The sequence below is a fragment of the Oncorhynchus mykiss genome, chromosome 10, assembly GCF_057628025.1.
Source record: "Oncorhynchus mykiss isolate SJ-2025 chromosome 10, ASM5762802v1, whole genome shotgun sequence".
NCBI lineage: Eukaryota > Metazoa > Chordata > Actinopteri > Salmoniformes > Salmonidae > Oncorhynchus > Oncorhynchus mykiss.
Genome location: NC_143031.1, coordinates 74078166 through 74097906, shown reverse-complemented (window position 1 = coordinate 74097906; position 19741 = coordinate 74078166). Strand labels below are relative to the sequence as shown.

The window sequence follows — 19741 nt, the reverse complement described above, 5'->3', positions numbered from 1 at the left end:
GAAAAATAAAGTGGTGACAGCTGCATAGAAGTACGGTATTTGACAAGAGTTAAAGGGTATATTGGGAGGTGGTGTCCCGTCCCCCAGGCCGTTTGCATGGTGTACTGTACTACCCGATAGGATCATGTAGTGGAATGGTAACGTTAGTGGGTTTTTAATGAGTGTAGGTGACAGCTGCAGAGAAATACCTTGGTGTACGAGAGGAGAGGGGGGTGATTTTAATTAAATAGGTGTAGGGTTAGTTGGTGGATTTATTTATTTTAGGAACAGAAATAATGAGAATTTAATGTAGGTAGGAAATGACTGGCCTCACTTTAGTACAGCAGCGGTGTATGTACATTTAAATTGTATGCGATAGGCCAATCCCGAAGAAGGAGAATCAAATCAAATGTATTTATAAAGCCCTTCTTACATCAGCTGATATCTCAAAGTGCTGTATAGAAACCCAGCCTAAAACCCCAAACAGCAATGCAGGTGTAGAAGCATTGCAGAGAAGAGGCTAGCTGGCTTGTGCTTGTAGTCAAATAATAAAAAAAGATGTTCAACGAAATCGTTTTTCGTGCGCGTGTAGTGTCCGTTATGGAAACTTTAACAGCAGCAGCCGTGCGAGCAGTGTGTCAAATAATGGAAGAAAGCTACGCTGCCCTTCGTGTGGAAATGGAGTGTAGCCATGAACCGAACAGGAAGCCCCTGACGATGGAGAAGGAGACTGTGCAAGCATTTAACCCTTGCCGTTCTCCTGATCGTATACAAATGGAAGGTGAGGTCACAAATCAAATTATTTGTCACATGCGCCGAATACAACGTGTAGACCTTACCGCGAAATGCTTACTTAACATTACAAGCCCTTGACCAACAATGCTGTTTTTTTTAAGTAAGGAGGGGGGAGCAATAACGAGGCAATATACCAGGGGTACCGAGCCAATGTGCTGTGGTACAGGTTAGTCTTGGTAATATGTACTGTACCAGTCAAGTTTGGACACACCTACTCATTCAAGGGTATCTCTTTATTTTCTGCATTGTAGAATAATAGTGAAGACATCAAAACTAGGAAATAACACAAATGGAATCATGTAGTAACCAAAAAAGTGTTAAACATTTCAAAATTAATTTTATATTTGAGGTTCTTCAAAGTAGCCACCTTTGCCTTGACAGCTTTGATCACTCAACCAGCTTCATGGAGTAGTCACCTGGAATGCATTTAATTTAACAGGTGTGCTTTGTTAAATGTTAGTTTGTGGAATTTCTTTACTTCTTTAATGTGTTTGAGCCAATCAGGTCTGTTGTGACAAGGTAGGGGTGGTATACAGAAGATAGACCTATTTGATAAAACACGAAGTCCCATATTATGGTAAGAACAGCTCAAATAAGTAATGAGAAACGATAGTCCATCTTTACTTTAAGACATGCAAGTCAGTCAATCTGGAACATTTTAACTCATAAAAAAGGTGCCATAGATTTTAACTAACCTGCTCTTGGCAATACTAAAATATAATTTCAATTCAAGCGTAGACAATATGGGGCGGCAGGGTAGCCTAGTGGTTAGAGCGTTGGCCTAGTTCATATCCCCGAGCTGACAAGGTACAAATCTGTCGTTCTGCCCCTGAACAGGCAGTTAACCCACTGTTCCTAGGCCGTCATTGAAAATAAGAATTTGTTCTTAACTGACTTGCCTAGTTAAATAAAGGTAAAATAAATATGCAGTAATGTATTGGGCCTATAGCCTACTGCACAAACCTGTTTTTATTTTTTTAAATCTGAGAGGAAGAGCTCGGCTGGCATTTTGACCCGAGCTACCTACCTATAACCCTGTATGGGTGGGTGCTTGGCCCACACTCAATCTTGGGTTAGGGTTAACTATAACCTAGCCCTTTTGACTCCAATATGGCTTGTGTAAATGAGAGCAAGCGATCACCCAGGTAAACACTACACATTGGGGGTGAATGAAGGAGTCAGTTGTCCCCAATAAATGTGGGATCCAATGTAAATCCCTTTAAGTACAGATCATCATTAGCTGTAACACTATGCAGTCAATGTTATGGCAACTCTTTTTTTTTCTAGTAAGTTAGATATTATGGAATATGGGCCTTCGTAGCTAGGGTACTAAAGGTACTGTGATTCACAGTACCCAAATCTTAACTGGTATGTTACCCCACCAGGTTTGAGAAAGACCCCTGTTGATGAACAGCAGGATGAAGACGAGGCCAGCGGTGCTGATATGGAAGATGATCCCATGGACCACGATGATCTCACAGGTCATGATGATTACACTCCACCACTGTTACCGATGTCATCGCAAGGACCATCACAGCCTGTTAAACCAAAGACCACATCCTCTCTGGTTAAGCTTACGGAAGATGAGGTCAGTGGAGCTTGTGATCATATACTGGGGGCCTAATAAGAGACTATATGAATTATACTCACATTTCATAGCAAATTATAAGTTTCAACGACATGTACGGACAATACCAAGGTAAACAATGCAACTTCTTAATGTTAATACAAATAAGAAGCATAATTTAACGTTTCATATCTAGATAGCTAACTTGTACTAAGAGTTGGCTGGCTGGCTAACAAGAGTTGGCTGGCTGGCTAACGTGAGTTGGCTGGCTGGCTAACGTGAGTTGGCTGGCTGGCTAACGTGAGTTGGCTGGCTGGCTAACGTGAGTTGGCTGGGCTGGCTAACGTGAGTTGGCTGGGCCGGCTAACGTGAGTTGGCTGGGCTGGCTAACGTGAGTTGGCTGGGCTGGCTAACGTGAGTTGGCTGGGCTGGCTAACGTGAGTTGGCTGGGCTGGCTAACGTGAGTTGGCTGGGCTGGCTAACGTGAGTTGGCTGGCTGGCTAACGTGAGTTGGCTGGCTGGTGGCGTTGCTTACATATGTTTGGGACATTGAATATATGTGAACATTCCATGATATTTGCTATCCACAGTGTGTTGCGTTGGAGCCAGTAATGTGTTATTGTCCGTGGTTGTTTGTGTGTGATGTCAGATATATGTATTTTGTATATGAATACGCCTTACCCCTAATCCTTAATATAATCCTATCCTTTCTGCATACACTTTAATTGATGCTCCAATAAATATGGCACCATAGAACTCTGTTAAGCCCCACAATTAGCCGATCTCATTATTTTTTTACTGACCTGAAGTTATTTGTTACAGGTGCACCATTCGATTGTTCCTGTCAATTCTCTACTATCACTCACAAGATGCACAACTTGCTGCAAATTGTTCCACTGTCCACTTTGTCTCAGCTTTAAACCAACCAAACGCTCAGGATTACAGCGCCATGTTGATGTGCACCTGAAAAATGCAGTGTCTTTCAAAGGTGTGCGGATGTTTTAACCATGTAGTCTGGTAGATTGTATTATCGTTCTTGTCAAGATGTGCTTTACTCATTTCCGTCCCATTTTTCTGGATAAAAAGATTTGTAAATGCAATTTGGACTGTAGGACAGATGGCCATTATCACTGCCCCCAGTGTGAGAGAACTATCATCAGGAGGGATGCCATGACAAGTCATCTGCTGTTGTGTCAAGGGGCTTCAGCTCCTGTTTCATCAGCTGCACTGCCCTCTACGCATGCTGTACTGCCCACGCCTGCTGTAAACCAGCGTATTAAAATCACCACCCATATCCAACTGCCTCATAGTCCAGCCTATAGGACTCTGACGACTATGTGTGATCACTGTGGCTTTGTGCTCCTGAGAAAGAACTTGAAGCAGCACCTGCTGAGGAAACACCCGGAGATAGCCACTCCATTGGAGGGAGCACAATCAGATCCTGTGTCTGTGGCACAACAACACGGCACCATGAAACATGCTGAAGGGACCAGGCGGAGACGGAGACTGACCGCCACCTGCACCATATGTGGGCGTCCGGTGACCATGAAGAACATGCGAGCACACATGAACAGAAAACACCCTGATTCCTGGTAGATGCCTGCTTTGCAAACAGAGGCATTATAGCCTGATCCCAGATCTGTTTGTGCTTTTGCCTTTTGTCAAAACAATTTGGCCAAGAAAAAGAGTATAAGGAGTAGAATGTTAGCAAAACAGGTTCTGGATTTCAGGATATAGGCTTCATGCATCAACTACTTAATTGATGGCTGAATTCTATTATATATTTTTTTATAACAAATCTTGTACATTCATGTTGTATATATTTTTTACCATACAAATGGAGAAAATTGCATTTGTTAATCTGACCCTTCAGTTTATTGGGTTACGGTTATGACCTGGCTGCCAGTTCCATTTCCAAGGCCTGAGTGCTGGTCTTGCAAACAAGCACAACAAACAATTGGGGAGGAAAACTATAAACATTTTGTTATTTTGAACATTTCTTGCAGTCTCTATAACTTGTTAAAGTTGACTATTGTACAAAGTATTTTGAAAAGCTGGGGAATCATGCTCCACTCACTCACACCAAACAATGGTGGTTCAAATCTAGGCTGTTATAATCAAGTTATTTAGCTTAGAATGTTATAGCTGTAGAAAGGTACATAGCAGCTCATAAGATCAAGAGGATGAGAATGTTTGAATGTTTGTTCAGGCAGTTTGTCTTGTTTTTGTTTAGTGGGAGAGAGAAAAAACGCCACTTATGCTGTTGGGAAATTTTGTATTAATATTTTGAGTATCAAATAAATTCAACAAAATATGTAAGAAGCTGCTAGACTCAAGGGCGTATCTAAACGTGTATTTACGGTATTTCACCGGCCCGCCCAACCTCGTCAGCTGTCCGGAATTAATCCAAAGAAAACTTCCGGAGGAGGTGAAGAGGTGTGAAAAGGTGAAGCCACCATCTGATAACAAAGAACATGTTCACTGTAGCTTTCTCACATCACAGTAGGAACAAATTAGATTGATTGTTGTAGTCTACTTGGTAACCATGTCGCACGAACTCGCTTTTCGTTGTCGCGTCACCTCCATTATGGAAGCTTTGACAGCAACAGTCGTGCAAGAAATCTGTCAATTTATGGGAGAAAGCTATGCTGCTCTTCGAGTGGAAATGTTGCAAGAACAAAATAAAAAAGAGACAAGGATGGAGAAGCCAGCGAACTGCCCCAATAACTTTTCAAAACCTGGTGAGATGTTAACAGTTAGCTATTTAGTGTACAACACACATTTTAGCGTCTGGTGTACATCCATGGTTTAATTAAGCAATAATGTACGAAGGGGTGTGGTATATGGCCAATATACCACGGCTAAGGGCTGTTCTTCTGCACAACGCATCGCAGTGCCACAAACACCTGAGGTGCCTTATTGCTATTATAAACTGGTTTCCAACGTAATTACAGCACTAAATATAAATGTTCAGTGTACGGTCTGAAATACCATGGCTGTCAGCAAATCAACATTCAGGGCTTGAACCACCCAGTTTATAACACGCAATAACCCCAGAGTGCTAAACCACCACTATAGCGTTGTCTGTAAAAAAAATGTTTTAAAAAAAAATCATTAATGCGTCTATTTTCATTACTTGTATGTTAGTTTGCCCACCAAGTTTGGGAAACTTTCCAATCGTGGGGCAGATCCTGAATAAACAAGAGGCCAACTATCATTGGCTAGAAGACGGTGCTGTTTTTGAAGGCCTAGCATCACCGGTGCCAGATACGGAGAGACAAGAGCCATCACAGCCCCCTGGTCAGATTACAGACACGGTAAATTCAGTTTGGTTTGTCCCACCTACTTTGTAAGTGAGGACCACCACACGAGATGTTTGTGTTGTTGTTGCATCCCCAACATAACTGGCTGTAGTGAGGACCACCACACGAGATGTTTGTGTTGTTGTTGCATCCCCAACATAACTGGCTGTAGTGAGGACTACCACACGAGATGTTTGTGTTGTTGTTGCACCCCCAACATAACTGGCCGTAGTGAGGACCACCACACGAGATGTTTGTGTTGTTGTTGCATCCCCAACATAACTGGCCGTAGTGAGGACCACCACACGAGATGTTTGTGTTGTTGTTGCACCCCCAACATAACTGGCTGTAGTGAGGACCACCACACGAGATGTTTGTGTTGTTGTTGCATCCCCAACATAACTGGCTGTAGTGAGGACTACCACACGAGATGTTTGTGTTGTTGTTGCATCCCCAACATAACTGGCTGTAGTGAGGACCACCACACGAGATGTTTGTGTTGTTGTTGCACCCCCAACATAACTGGCTGTAGTGAGGACCACCACACGAGATGTTTGTGTTGTTGTTGCATCCCCAACATAACTGGCTGTAGTGAGGACCACCACACGAGATGTTTGTGTTGTTGTTGCACCCCCAACATAACTGGCTGTAGTGAGGACCACCACACGAGATGTTTGTGTTGTTGTTGCATCCCCAACATAACTGGCTGTAGTGAGGACCACCACACGAGATGTTTGTGTTGTTGTTGCATCCCCAACATAACTGGCTGTAGTGAGGACCACCACACGAGATGTTTGTGTTGCATCCCCAACATAACTGGTTGTAGTTTAGAACGCGATTCATCAATAATGACGTTGTCTTTTGGAAGGTACCATGGCCAGTATGGCTCATCAAACAGGAGGAAATGGCTGATGATGATTTGGAATCGGAAGGTTAGTTGAAGCAACTATTTTCAATCAGGATGTAAAGTATTTTATTTCCCTTGTATTACATTGTGTATTTGTCATAATTATATACATTTATTTTTGTAATGTCCATTTAAAAAAAATCTATTCCAAAAACTGTGTGTGTGTGCGAACAACAACTTAGACACACAAACAGACTACATCTCATCTGCCCAGACCAGCATGCTCACACCCCATCCCTAGTGTAGGACATTATTGTTTGCCGCTTGGCCTTAAATTGAACCGATTAATTTTTCTTGGTCGCCCTTACTAATTCAATAATAAATCATTACATTTGTCCATTGTGTCAATGTCAGCGGATTGATTGACTTCCAAGTTTATGTATACGTTTTTTTTTTTTCATTTCCAGGTTACGGCGAGTGGATTCCAGAGACTCCCAAGGCAAGCCAGAATATCACAGGAGAAAGTGATGAGGAAGAGAGAAGTCAAGCCTCTGGGGCATCCAGAGAACTTGGACTCGACGACTTCAAGAGAGAACAGAGTCCGTTGCTGGTGTCAGCTGAGGATGCTGTGACACCCATAAAGACAAAGTATAAAGCACGCATGTTAGAACACACTGGGAAGCCACGTTTCCGCTGCGATGTCTGCGGTGAGAAATTCCAGTGTCAGAGCGGCTTGACCAGGCACCAGCGGCACAAACACAACACCGTGAAAACCTACAGTTGCACTGTGTGTGGGAAAGGGTTCACCTACATCAAATCTCTCAACACACATGAGCTCACACACTCTGATGTCTCTATCAGTTCAACTATAACTCTGGATGAAGCCAAGGCAAGGAAAAGAGGTCTGACTGATGAACCCACAGACAGAAATGCAGCAAGAGATGTGAGTTGTGTAAAATGTTGCCCATTACCACTGCCTTGAAGATGCACGACTGATCACAAGGCGTCCATTGTTTTGATGTGTTTTTCTAGATGATCAGTGCCATCCTTCACTCAAAGCCAGGTGGAGAAAAGGTGTTCCAGGAGTATGGGAAAACCAAAGGTCTTACGGATAGCACACGGAGACTGATGGTGAACATTATTGTGGCCGACATGATGGAAAATCATGGGTACGTATCATGACAAATGGTATAATATTTAACAGTGTATGATTTGTCAAACTTAAAGGTATTAGACACCTCAAAATGAAAGTCTGCTAGATGTTTTCAGACCTTAAAAGCAGACTACTGTCAATATACTGTATGTCCACATCATTGCTTGATAGATTTTTGTTGCCAATTCTTTCCGTTCATTTTGAGGTGTAGTTACTACATCTACAAACCAATGGTTTGGAATGGAAACATGGCTCGACAGTAGTGTACTTTTGAGGTATGAAAACATCTTAAAAGCTTTCACTTTAGGGTGCCCTTTGACACAAGCTCCATTGTTGTGGCATTGTGATTTTAGGTCTGAAACACCAGTCATGCATGCATTCCCTGTATGTAGAGTACAAGCCTGTCTGTTGATACCGAGGGGGTTTCCCTAGAGACATCCCTCCGCTTTAGATCACAACATGTGGTGGGGCTTCAGTTTTGCTGAGAAATGAATCGCTGATTATCGCTTTTACTAGAATTGTTACTGTTATATTTTATCTTCCTCAAAGTAGGATCCCCCCATCAAGTGTCCGCACCAACTACGCCCTGGGGATTGTGACTTTATTCCCCTACTTGAATGATCCAGATTCAGAGCATGGTTATGTAAGTATGAACGGAGGACTGAATTCTCTCTCAGCGGATACCAGGCCTACAGTTCCAGGACGTTAAATTAAATGGTGTTGATCATTTTGAACTGTTTCCTTTTTTGATTGACAGGAACAATATTATGACGCAGCTAGTGGGTCTGGTTATCTGACCTGGAGAATAAAGACAGTGGGGCGCAACAAATCATGTAAGACCAAGAGGAGGACCAAGTCCACCTATCAAAATGGTCCAAAGGCTCAACACAGTTCCCCTTCAGCTGTTGAGGAATTGTTAGGTGATGAATGCAAAGGCACAGCTAAGTTACTCCTGCACAATATTATCCCAATTCTTTGCTAATTTCACTCATCTGTTATCAGTTGATCGAGACATTTGGTAAATCATTGTTGGGTTGTTTTTGTAATGTCCATCAGATTGTAGTTAGAGCTCTTTAGCAAATAGTAGTAATGGTAGGGAAAGTTACATCTTTGTAATCTTTCAGATGAACACGTGTCCATGTCTGAGGTCTTGATCTGCTCAGTTGGGTCTGATTCCTCTGGATCAGCTTTAACTCTGGAAAAATCCAAGGCACGAAAAAGACGTCTGACTGATGAACCTACAGACCGAAATGCAGCAAGAGATGTGAGTTGTGTAAAATGCTGCTGGTAGCTCCACTACTAGCGCGTTAGTGATAATACTTTAAAACACGTGTAGCTGTTTCTGTTCCGCCTATTTTCATACCCTTGTCTTCTTGTCCATTACCACTACCTTGAAGATGCTCGACTGATCACAAGGCGTCCATTGTTTTGATGTTTTTTTCTAGATGATCAGTGCCATCCTTCACTCAAAGCCAGGTGGAGAAAAGGTGTTCCAGGAGTATGGGAAAACCAAAGGTCTTACGGATAGCACACGGAGACTGATGGTGAACATTATTGTGGCCGACATGATGGAAAATCATGGGTACGTGAATAATTCAATGTGTTAGAAATGTGTGATGACGGGGCCTACCGGGTTGCGCAGTGGTCGCAGTGCTAGCTATTCCACCAGAGACTCTGGGTTCGAGCCCAGGCTCTGTCGCAGCCGGCCGCGACCGGGATGCCCATTGGCCTAGCGTCGTCTGGTTAGGGAGGGTTTGGCCGGCGGGGATATCCTTGTCTCATCACACACTAGTGACTCCTGTGGCGGGCCGGGTGCAGTGCACGCTGACCAGGTCCCAATGTGTACGGTGTTTCCTCCGACACATTGGTGCAGCTGGCTTCCGGGTTGGATGCGCACTGTGTTAAGAAGCAGTGCGGCTTGGTTGGGTTGTGTTTCGGAGGACGCATGGCTCTCGACCTTCGCCTCGATGCAGCGATGAGACAAGACATTAACCACTAACAATTGGATAACACGGAATTGGGGAGAAAAAGGGGGTAAAAGAAAAAATGTAATGTGTGATGACCAAAGCTGTTTACTTCGAGTACCTGTGTGTTCATACTGGTGGGTTTCCACAGCTTTAGATCAAACCATGTAGCGGGGCTGACAAAACGTCCATTTTTTAAAATGTTTTATTCAACCTATTTAACTAGGCACATCACTTCAAATAACTGTTCATTTCCTGATGGAACTTCCTATGTACTGATGGTGGATGCATACAATACACATTAAAACATAAAACAGTATTTTATTTAAAACACTTTATTTACATATTTTTTGTAATCTTCCTTGAAGGAGGATCCCCCCATCAAGTGTCCGCACCAACTACGCCCTGGGGATTGTGACTTTATTCCCCTACTTGAATGATCCAGATTCAGAGCATGGCTATGTAAGTATAAATGTAGGACTGAATTCTCTCTCCGGATACCAGGCCAAAAGTTCCAGGACATTAAAACGGCGTTCATCTTTTTTTTAAACTGTTTTCTTATTGATTGACAGGAAAAATATTACGATGCAGCTAGTGGATCTGGTTACCTGGCCTGGAGAATAAAGACAGTGGGGCGCAACACGTCATGTAAGACCAAGAAGAGAACCAAGCCCACCTATCAAAATGGTCCCAAGGCTCAGCGAAGTTGCCCTTCAGCTGTTGAGCAACTTTCGGGGGATGAATGCAGAGAGGCGATATCTGTGCTTCAGCATACAACAACTAATGAGTCACTGGTTCGAGAGAAGATGATGGCGACGTTCCAATACAGACAGCAGGTGGTTCATGATCCGGGGAAGTCCTCAACTGTCCTAGATGTCTTCCCCAGATTCCTTGACACTACAGGCTTGGTAAGACTGTATGAATAGAATTCATAATGTTTTGGTGATTTTAAAAGAAAGTGGAAAGATAATTAATTTGGAATGTTTTTGTTGTTGAATGTAATTCAGATCAACCAAGATTTCACCAGACTTTTCGGAGAGGTGGTTTCTGGGACATTTATAGCAAAGTGGCCAACATTTTTCAAACCCAGGGTCATCGCAGATTGCAAAACCCTTCCCTTCAGCGAACCTGTGGAAGACCTCCTCTCATCTGCTCAGCAGGAATCCAATGATTATGGTACTAGTGCAGAACTCAAATATGTTCTTTGGTATTTCCAATGACTTTTCTAACTTGACCATACATTGTCAGAGTGAAACTGGCATGTGAGCTTTTACTGAGCATTTCTTGTTTTCCACTGAAAAATTAGGATGGGAGAGTGACTTGGCAGCCATTTTGTTGCTTCTGCATCTCCTACCCCCGACCTCAAAGGGCCCAAAGACCGCAAAGATCCGTACCTCTCAAGCTGCTGACCATCTGGTTAGATTTATGAAGGTTTGTGCACCTTTCTTTATGACAGTTTCACATAATGTTCTCCAGAGGTGTAGCCAAAGTCAATTATATCCCATGTAAATAGGATAACCATCCATTTCATGAAACTCTGAGTGCATATTTGAGTGAAAATATAGTTAAACTAAACCCTCATCGCTAGGTTGCTTAGATTAAGATTATGATCACTTTATTGGTCAATTGCATATAAGGTCCAACCGAAATTTGACTTTCGCTTTTAACCCAACCCCGCTGAAAGACACATGCATATTCAGGTTTTGGAGAGGTGCGGGGGGGCTGCCACACTGGGTGCCTGGGGAGCTGCTGTTGTGGGAAGTAAAGTGCCCGTGGGCACAATGAAAGGCAATGGCATCTAGAATGGAACTGGCAACCCCGTGCCTACTTACTCACCTCTAACCGCTGGGCCAGCGTTTCCCAACTCAAGTACCCTCAACAGCACACGTTGCATCCCCCGACAAACTCACTTGATTCATCTTAACGGCTTGATGATTAGTTGACATGTTTCAGGTGTGCTTGTCCAGTGCTACAATAAAATGTGTACTGTTGAAGGTACTGGAGTTGGGAACCACTGTGCCAGGCTACCTACCTAGTGGTCATGTGGTCTGCCCTCGGGATTGTGGAACATGTTATTTACTGTTGTCTTGTACTCTTTTCCTCAGGTAGGGACAAGTATGGTGACCTTCCTTGAGACAGTTGGATATGAGCAGCAGCCCTTCCTCCTCTGTGTCGGTGAAAGGAAGAACAGCCTTCAGAAGTTTTACATCATCGTTGACCAGAAGGCCATCCCGTGCAAGGCCCAAACATCAGTGGCAGCTTTTGACGAGCTCTTTAAGGCACACTATGTCTTCAGTGTGTCCTACCATGAAGCGTTGTGTAACTTCTACACATTCATCCAGACCACCGTGTACGGTATCGACGTGGGGAAGGCAAAGGAGTCCTCAAGAGTCAAGGAGATTAGAGTAAGGTTGCTTAACAAAGACCAGGGGAGTGGTGCCGCCGGAGCACAAGGGAGCGGTGCTCCCGCCCTTTTTGCAATTTGAGAATATAAGTTAGTAGTTGAATAGAATAGAGCAGTATCACCATCTGCTCTATTTCGCTCCTGAAACAGTAACTCAAGAAGATCTAAGTGCGTATCCCCATGAAGCTGATTGAGATCAAAAAAAATATTTATTTATTTTTACCTTTATTTAAGTAGTCAAGTCAGTTAAGAACAAATTCTTATTTTCAATGAAGGCCTAATGGAGCATTAACTGCCTGTTCAGGGGCAGAACGACAGATTTGTACCTTGTCAGCTCGGGGGTTTGAACTTGCAACCTTCCGGTTACTAGTCCAACGCTCTAACCACTAGGCTACCCTGCCGCCCCATGATTGTCATGCAGATGCAGTTTGGCCATTTCACCGGTAAAACTCAAATAATTATTGTACACCAATGACACTGATGGCCTATTTGTAAATTAGATACCCTCAAATACCAAGTTCGGTATATTACATTTTAGTGAGAGAGTGTGAGCATAGGGCAGATGTTGCAGTTGGAGAATGCATTTTGTGCATATTGTATTACAATATTCATTAGGTTACATCTGTCAGTACAAACTTTGATTGTAAAATTATGTAATTCACTTTTTGGGGGTTGGCTCCCGCACATAACAAAAACAAACGGCACTATACCACTTACATAGATATGTGAATTGAGATGTGTTTACTTGTTTTATTTGTAAAATACACTATAGCAGTTGTGTATTGCTTTTTTGACAAGTTTCATCATGGTTTGTCAATAAAACGTAATTCAATCTGGACAGCAATTGTTGTAGATGATAATAATAAATCAGTCAATTGAAATACATTCATTAGGCCCTAATCTATGGATGTCACATAACTGGAAATACAGATATGCATACATTTAGTACATTTCACTATATGTACAAAACAAAAACAAAAGGTAGGGGTGTGGATCAGAAGACCAGTCAGTATCTGGTGTGACCACCATTTTCCTAATGCAGTGAGATATCTCCTTCACATAGTGTTGATCCAGCTGTTGAAGTTTGTCCCACTCCCCTTCAATGGCTGTGTGAAGTTGCTGAAAATTGGAGCATGCTGTCTTACACTTCGATCCAGAGCATCCCAAACATGCTCAATGGGTGACATGTCTGGAGTATGGAATTATGTTTAGATCCTTGCAACATGGGGCTGTGCATTATGCTGAAACATGAGATGATGGCGGCAGATTAATGGCATGACAATGGGCCTCAGGATCTCGTCACGGTATCTCAGCATTCAAATTGCTATCGACAAAATGCAATTGTGTGTGTGTGTGTTGTCTGTAGTTTATGCCTGCCCATAACATAACCCTCACCGCCACTCTTATCGACGAACCACTCGCACACATGACGCAATACACGCTATCTGCCTGGTTCAGTTGAAACCGGGATTAGTGGCCATCGAAGTTGAGCATTTACCCACTGAAGTCGGTTTCCTCGCAGAATTGCAGACAGGTCAAGACCCTGGTGAGGATGATGAGCTTCCCTGAGACGGTCTCTGACAGTTTGTGCAGAAACTGTTCAGTTGTGCAAACCCACAGTTTCATCAGCTGTCCGGGTGACTGGTCACAGACAATCCCGCTGGTGAAGAAACTAGATGTGGAGGTCCTGGGCTGGTGTGCTTACACATGGTCTGCGGTTGTGAGGCTTGTTGGATGTACTGCCAAATTCTCTAAAATAACGTGGAAGGCAGCTTATGGTAGAGAAATGAACATTAAATTATCTGACAACAGCTCTGGTGGACATTCCTACAGCCAGCCTGCCAATTGCACACTCCCTCAACTTGAGACATCTGCGGCATTGTGTTGGAACAATACATTTTAGAGTGGCCCTTTATTGTCCTCAGCACAAGATGCACCTGTGTAATAACCACGCTGTTTAATCTACTTTTTTTTATATACCATACCTGTCAAGTGGATGGATTATCTTGACAAAGGGGAAATGCTCACAAACAGGAATGTAAAACAAATGTGTGCACAGTTTTAGAGGAATAAGCTCTTTGGAAAAGCTGGACAATTTCTGGGATATTTTTCAGCTCATGAAACACTACATGCTACGTTTATATTTTTCATTATAAATTATGGAATTGAGATTCTTCTGATGTAAATCCGTTTTTTTCTTATTTTGTATACAACACAAATATTGCGGGAAAATGGAGGCCGATGAAGGTCGTCACTAGTTACCACAGCTGCAAAGTCTACATCCCGCCTATTTCTACAATTTATTCTAAAATTGTATTTTAATCCTAATATTAACTACACTGCTAACCTTAAATAAAGACCAAAAAGCTAATTTCGTTTTTAAAATTCTTTACGATATAACCAATTATGACTTTGTGGCGGTGGTAACCTCGTCAGCTGTCCGGAACGAAACTGCTAAAACCAACTCAATTGTTCCGCAAGTAGTTAATTTCCTAGTTCACTCCTGTAAACTCCTGTAGCCATGTCTTTCGAACTCGCCTTTCGTAGTCGTGTTGCCTCCATTATGGAAACTTTGACAGCAACAGCCTTGCAAGACATCTGTCAACTTATGGGAGAAACCTATGCTGCTCTTCGAGTGGAAATGGTGCATGAACAAAATCAAAGTTCGAGGACAAAATTGCAGGAGATGGAGAATGGGACAGGGGTGGAGAATCCAGCGAACTGCATGGAGCGCATTCATAAACTCAGTGAGAGTAAATATCTTACGATAGTTATACCTATATGCTAATTGTCTATAGGAAGTGGGGATAGATATACAATAGCTAGCTATGTCTCCTAGCTAGCTAGCAGTCGCCTATTTATTTAAGTCCGAGAGCGCTATTATTCATGACGTCGCCTGATCCTTCAGCGCTACAGTAGGCCTATTGCTGTGCTCCTAATGTAATTTATTTAGCTTTAGTGAAGGTGCTTTACAAATACAATATATTTATCCGATACATATCTACCATCATAGGTGGTGATTGCATATTTCCACTACATGTTTTTTAAGTTTCAGTCTCGTATAACCAACATTTTCAGAATCTCAAGCTTTATTTGTGTTCGTTTCCCCGCCAGGTTTGAGAAACTTCCCAGTTGTCGAGCAAATCCTCAATGAACAAGAGGCCAATGGTCTTTGGCTAGAAGGTGATCCTACTGTGGAAGACGAAGGTCCACCCTCACTGGTACCAGAAGGAGAAGAGCCAGCACAGCCTCTTAGTCAGACAACAGACATGGTGAGTTGAGTTTGCTGATTTTGTAAAGGTAGAGGGAGGTAACTGCCAAAATAAAAGACGAGTGAAAATATTGTGTTAATAGGGTGTTGGGCTACCAGAACACCTCCAATGCGCCTTGGAATAGATTCTACAAGTGTCTGGAACTCTACTGGAAGGGTGCAACATTTATCCATGAGAAATTACATAATTTGATGTATTTGTTGATAGTGGTGGAAAATGCTGTCTCGGGTGCCGCTCCAGAATCACACAGAGACACATACTTTAACCCACTCCTTTAGACCCCTCTTTCAAGGTCCCTGAGAGTTCTTCTAGCCATAGTAGCTTAACTCATGGGCAACTGGGCATATTTATACATTCCCTAAACATGATGGGATGTCAACAGGGCCTAAAATGAACTTGTTGGTCCACCAGCCACTGTAAGGTAGATTTAAATATCTACCAGCCACTCAGATTTTTTTTTACCAGCCAAAATATTCTCTTTAAAATTACACCAACAAAAACCAAGAAAATGGATGAGCATGCTTTGTAATGTTTGAAACAAATGTATTACTAGTAAGAAGTAAAGTGGTGTATTGTTTTCATTTCATTTCATACGACCTGAATCTTTTAACCAAAATATTATAGATGAGACAAATGTTTTCACCTTGCCCTTTAAGGGTGGGAGGTTACCGTGATAATGCTACTTGAGTCATGTTTGTGCCTGTGAGTGAGTCTGACTAGTAGCAGCTGTCTTTTCCCTAGGAAGTTGAAATGCAAACATTGAAAAAAAAATAACCTACCTTGTGGAAAAAAATGTAAATATCCAAGAAACAATGTCTCACTTAAGCAGACTTTAGTTTAAAGTAAATTAGACCAACTTGTATGCCTTACTTTCATTGTGCGCACAGCCCCCAGCCAGGCAGTGTTGCAGCGCAAGGTGAGATATGTTATATACTGTAGGATTCGTAGTTACTTGACTTTGAGTCATTTATACTTGCTTGTATGAACTATTTTCCTTTTAGTAATTTATAACTGTGCAAATCCTTTGACATTTTGACAACTCGGATGACATTTTCTGTAGGCTGCAGCAATGACCCATTGGAACCCAAACTTACAAGACGTTTTAAATGTAAGGTCTGGTAGATGATTCAGTCAGTGCCATTAGTGATGATATGACAAGGCACTGGCTGGTTTGTGGGTCTGGGATGAGGGCTGTGTGTGTGGCAAAGCACTGCCGTTTGGCGTGCAGCACGTTGGCGGTGCTTGCTGTGACTTGTAGTGCAGCGCATCGCGGGCTGTATGGAAGCGTGCCAAAATGACTTGACAACCCAATGTGCCACGGACCGGATTTGGCACGAGATATAGATATAGGAGAGAATGCAGATTAAAGAAGTCTTTTTAAGCCTTAAAACATGGATTGTGTATGTGTGTCATTCAGAGGGTGAATGGGCAAGACAAAAGATTTAAGTGCTTTTGAACGGGGTATGGTAGTAGGTGCTGGGCGCACCGGTATGTGTTAAGAACTGTAACACTGCTGGGTTTTTCAGTTTCCCATGTGTGTCAAGAACCCAAAGGGTCCACCACCCAAAGGACATCCAGCCAACTTGACACATTGGAAGCATTGAAGTCAACATGGGCCAGCATCCCCGTGGAACAATTTCCACACAATCTAGAGTCCATTACCTGACAAATCAGGCTGTTCTGAGGGCAAAAGGGGGTACAACTCAATATTAGGAAGGTGTTCTTAATGTCTTGTACACTCAGTGCATTCCATGATGTGTTCAACATATTCCATTATTTTGGTGTTATTCCCCCTGTAATGTTTTCTATTGATTTTTGTAAATTATTTTTTTTAAATTAAAATGACCAAGATGTTAGTGTTATTGTTTTATTTATGATTACTAGTTTAATTAAAGGCTGTCTTTTGGAAGGGGGTGGAGACATGGCCTGCACCACCGGTCATCAAACAGGAGGAAATGGATGACGACGACATGGAGTCTCAAGGTCAGTTTGATCTTTTACTCTAATCTATGTTCAATACAAAAGCACAGACTAGCTCAACTACACTAACTTGTAACAATTATAGTCACTGTGTGTTGTTGTTGACTTCCTCTTCAGCGTACGACAAGTGGATTCCAGTGACACACTGGGCCAATCAGAATATCACAGGAGAAAGTGACGAGCAAGAGAGAAGTCAATCATCTGGGGGATCCAAAGAACTCGGACTTGACGACTTCAAGACGGAACCGAGTCCGTTGCTGGTGTCAGCTGAGGATGCTGCTCCACCCATAAAGAAGAAATATGATAAAAGGTACACCTGTGAAATATGTGGAAAGACTGAGAACAAGAAAGCCAGAATGACGAGTCACATGCGAAAGCACACAGGGTTGCCCTTTAACTGCGATATCTGTGGCGAGAAATTCCAGTGTCAGAAATTATTGACCAGACACAAGCGCTTCAATCACTACACAGGGATCATCTACAGTTGCTCTGTGTGCGGAAAAACGTTCATGCAGGTCACATCTCGTGACACACATGAGCGTGGTCACACTGGAAAAAACTATTGGTGCTCAGACTGTGGCGAGACATTCAAGGAGCGCCAGGAACGCGACACACATGAGTGCATTGTTTACAAGGGAGACCGGCCCTTCAGCTGCTCCGAGTGCAACAAGGACTTTGAAAGGCAGTACCATCTCAAAAAACACCAGCTAGAAAAACACTCTCTAATGGTGGAGCAGACTGTCGAACCAGAACCTGAGTCCAAGGACATTGAGGACCAACAGAGTCAGTTTGAATCTGAGAGTTCTGAGGCACCCACACATTTCACCTGTGACATATGTGGAATGACTATTATGAATAAAGGCAACATCAACAGACACATGTTAACACACACAAAGAAGCCCTTTAGTTGCGATATCTGTGGTGAGAATTTTAAGCGCAAAGCCCAATTCACCCGACATCAGGGCAAACACGCGAAAGTTGAGGAGAAAGTAGAAAAACCCTACAGTTGCACTGTGTGCGGAATGATGTTTGTGTATTCTAAAATGCGCAACAACCATGAGCGCAAACATATTGGAGAAGACTATTGTTGTTCAGACTGTGGCAAGAAGTTCAAGGAGCGTCAGGAGCACGAGTGCATTGTTTACAAAGGAGACCAGCCCGTCAGATGCTCCGAGTGCAATGAGGACTTTGAAAGGCAGTACCATCTCAAACAACACCAGCTGGAAAAACACCCTCTATTAGTGGACCAGACAGTCGACCCAGAACCTGAGTCCAAGGACATTGAGGACCAACAGAGTCAGTTGTTTGAGTTAGCGGAGAGTTCTGAGACTGAGGCACCCACGCGTTTCACCTGTGACATATGTGGTATGATTATTATGAATAAAGGCAACATTAACAGACACAAGTTAATACACACAAAGAAGCCCTTTAGTTGTGATGTCTGTGGTGAGAATTTTAAGAGCCACACCTGTTTAGCCAAACATCAAGGAAAACACAAGAGTGTTGAGGAGAAAATAGAACCATACAGTTGCTCTATGTGTGGAATGAGGTTTGTATTTCCTAAAATGCGTGACAACCATGAATGCAAACACATTGGAGAAGACTTCTGGTGCTCAGGATGTGACAAGACATTCAAGGAGCGAGGGGATCGCGATGAGCACAAGTGCACTGTTTACAAGCGAGACCGACCCTTCAGATGCTCAGAGTGCAATGAGGACTTTGAAAGGCAGTACCATCTCAAAAGACACCGGCTGGAAAAACACCCTCTAATGTTGGACCAGACACGTCCCGGTCATGATACTGCGACGGTAGTACAGGGAGCACAGCCTTCAAATGACAATGACCCTAAGGCCGATATGAGTACGTTAGGTGGAAAAGTTCCAGTAACAAACTCAGGTTAAGTTGACACAAGTGAAATGGCTTCAACTGAATTAAGTTGTTTTGTTCAGTACAAAAAGGATAGACATGGATTTGAACGAAGGGGTGACGGATAGCGTTGGAAATAGTGTGTAGAACAGTGATGGGACTGGGATTCAACCCCACACAGGCAGGATATCGCATCTCTGACCTTTACTGCACAACTAACTTCAGGCACCTGGATAATGTTTTACAGCCATCTTTAATGCTCATGTTGGGCCTAGATTCGATCTGGACTGTTACAGCGTGCTTCACGTTTCAAATTACATTTCCGATTGATCCAAAATATGCAGCATTTAACGTGAATAGACTGATTCCCAAACCACCCCCTCACCCCTACCAACTCACTCGGAGGGCCCTCCGTTGTCACGTGTTGTTGTCAACTCCCGAGGGTGACTTCCAAAGAGAGGCGAGGGGATCAATAAACTGTCTACTTCAGGACACACTTGTGGGTATACTGATGATTTGTCTGGACTTGTGGTTTGTTTACATAGCAGGTTAGGAGAACTAACGCAGCCGGTTAGGATAATTAACGTAGTAGGTTAAGAAAAGGGTTAGAGT

At 42.9% G+C, this 19741-nt stretch overlaps 1 protein-coding gene and 1 non-coding gene across 10 annotated transcripts; both read left to right on the top strand.

The window, feature by feature from the left end:
• Positions 1-3359: 3359 nt before the first annotated feature.
• LOC110497285 (uncharacterized) lies at positions 3360-12849 on the top strand. Of its 9 annotated transcripts, none has more exons than XM_090187867.1 (14): positions 3360-5082; positions 5489-5658; positions 6512-6575; positions 6958-7433; positions 7523-7659; positions 8196-8286; positions 8401-8476; positions 8768-8907; positions 9089-9225; positions 9976-10069; positions 10180-10515; positions 10615-10783; positions 10914-11038; positions 11713-12849. In XM_090187867.1, the coding sequence occupies exons 1-14, from the start codon at positions 4887-4889 to the stop codon at positions 12091-12093; spliced, it is 2592 nt and encodes an 863-aa protein (XP_090043993.1). In that variant the 5' UTR covers positions 3360-4886; the 3' UTR covers positions 12094-12849. The 9 variants fall into 9 exon arrangements, with proteins under 9 accessions (XP_090043993.1, XP_090043990.1, XP_090043988.1 ...); XM_090187864.1 differs by having other exon boundaries at positions 8401-8563; positions 9979-10069; XM_090187862.1 differs by having other exon boundaries at positions 8401-8563.
• Positions 12850-14453: 1604 nt separating this feature from the next.
• On the top strand, positions 14454-19220 carry LOC110497287 (uncharacterized). Its single transcript, XR_016483936.1, has 4 exons — positions 14454-14764; positions 15126-15283; positions 17179-17266; positions 17381-19220. It is a non-coding gene; the product is annotated as an uncharacterized LOC110497287 (transcript).
• The last annotated feature ends 521 nt before the right edge of the window (positions 19221-19741 follow it).

What these genes read in the sequence shown, in the direction of transcription:
- LOC110497285 (XM_090187861.1), top strand. Translation starts at nt 4,887, where the DNA reads ATGTCGCACGAACTCGCTTTTCGTTGTCGCGTCACCTCCATTATGGAA. An exon ending in GACATGATGGAAAATCATGG is followed by an intron (nt 7,660 to 8,192) that starts GTACGTATCATG and finishes TCTTCCTCAAAG; the next exon opens with TAGGATCCCCCCATCAAGTG. An exon ending in AGCTGTTGAGGAATTGTTAG is followed by an intron (nt 8,564 to 8,767) that starts GTGATGAATGCA and finishes GTAATCTTTCAG; the next exon opens with ATGAACACGTGTCCATGTCT.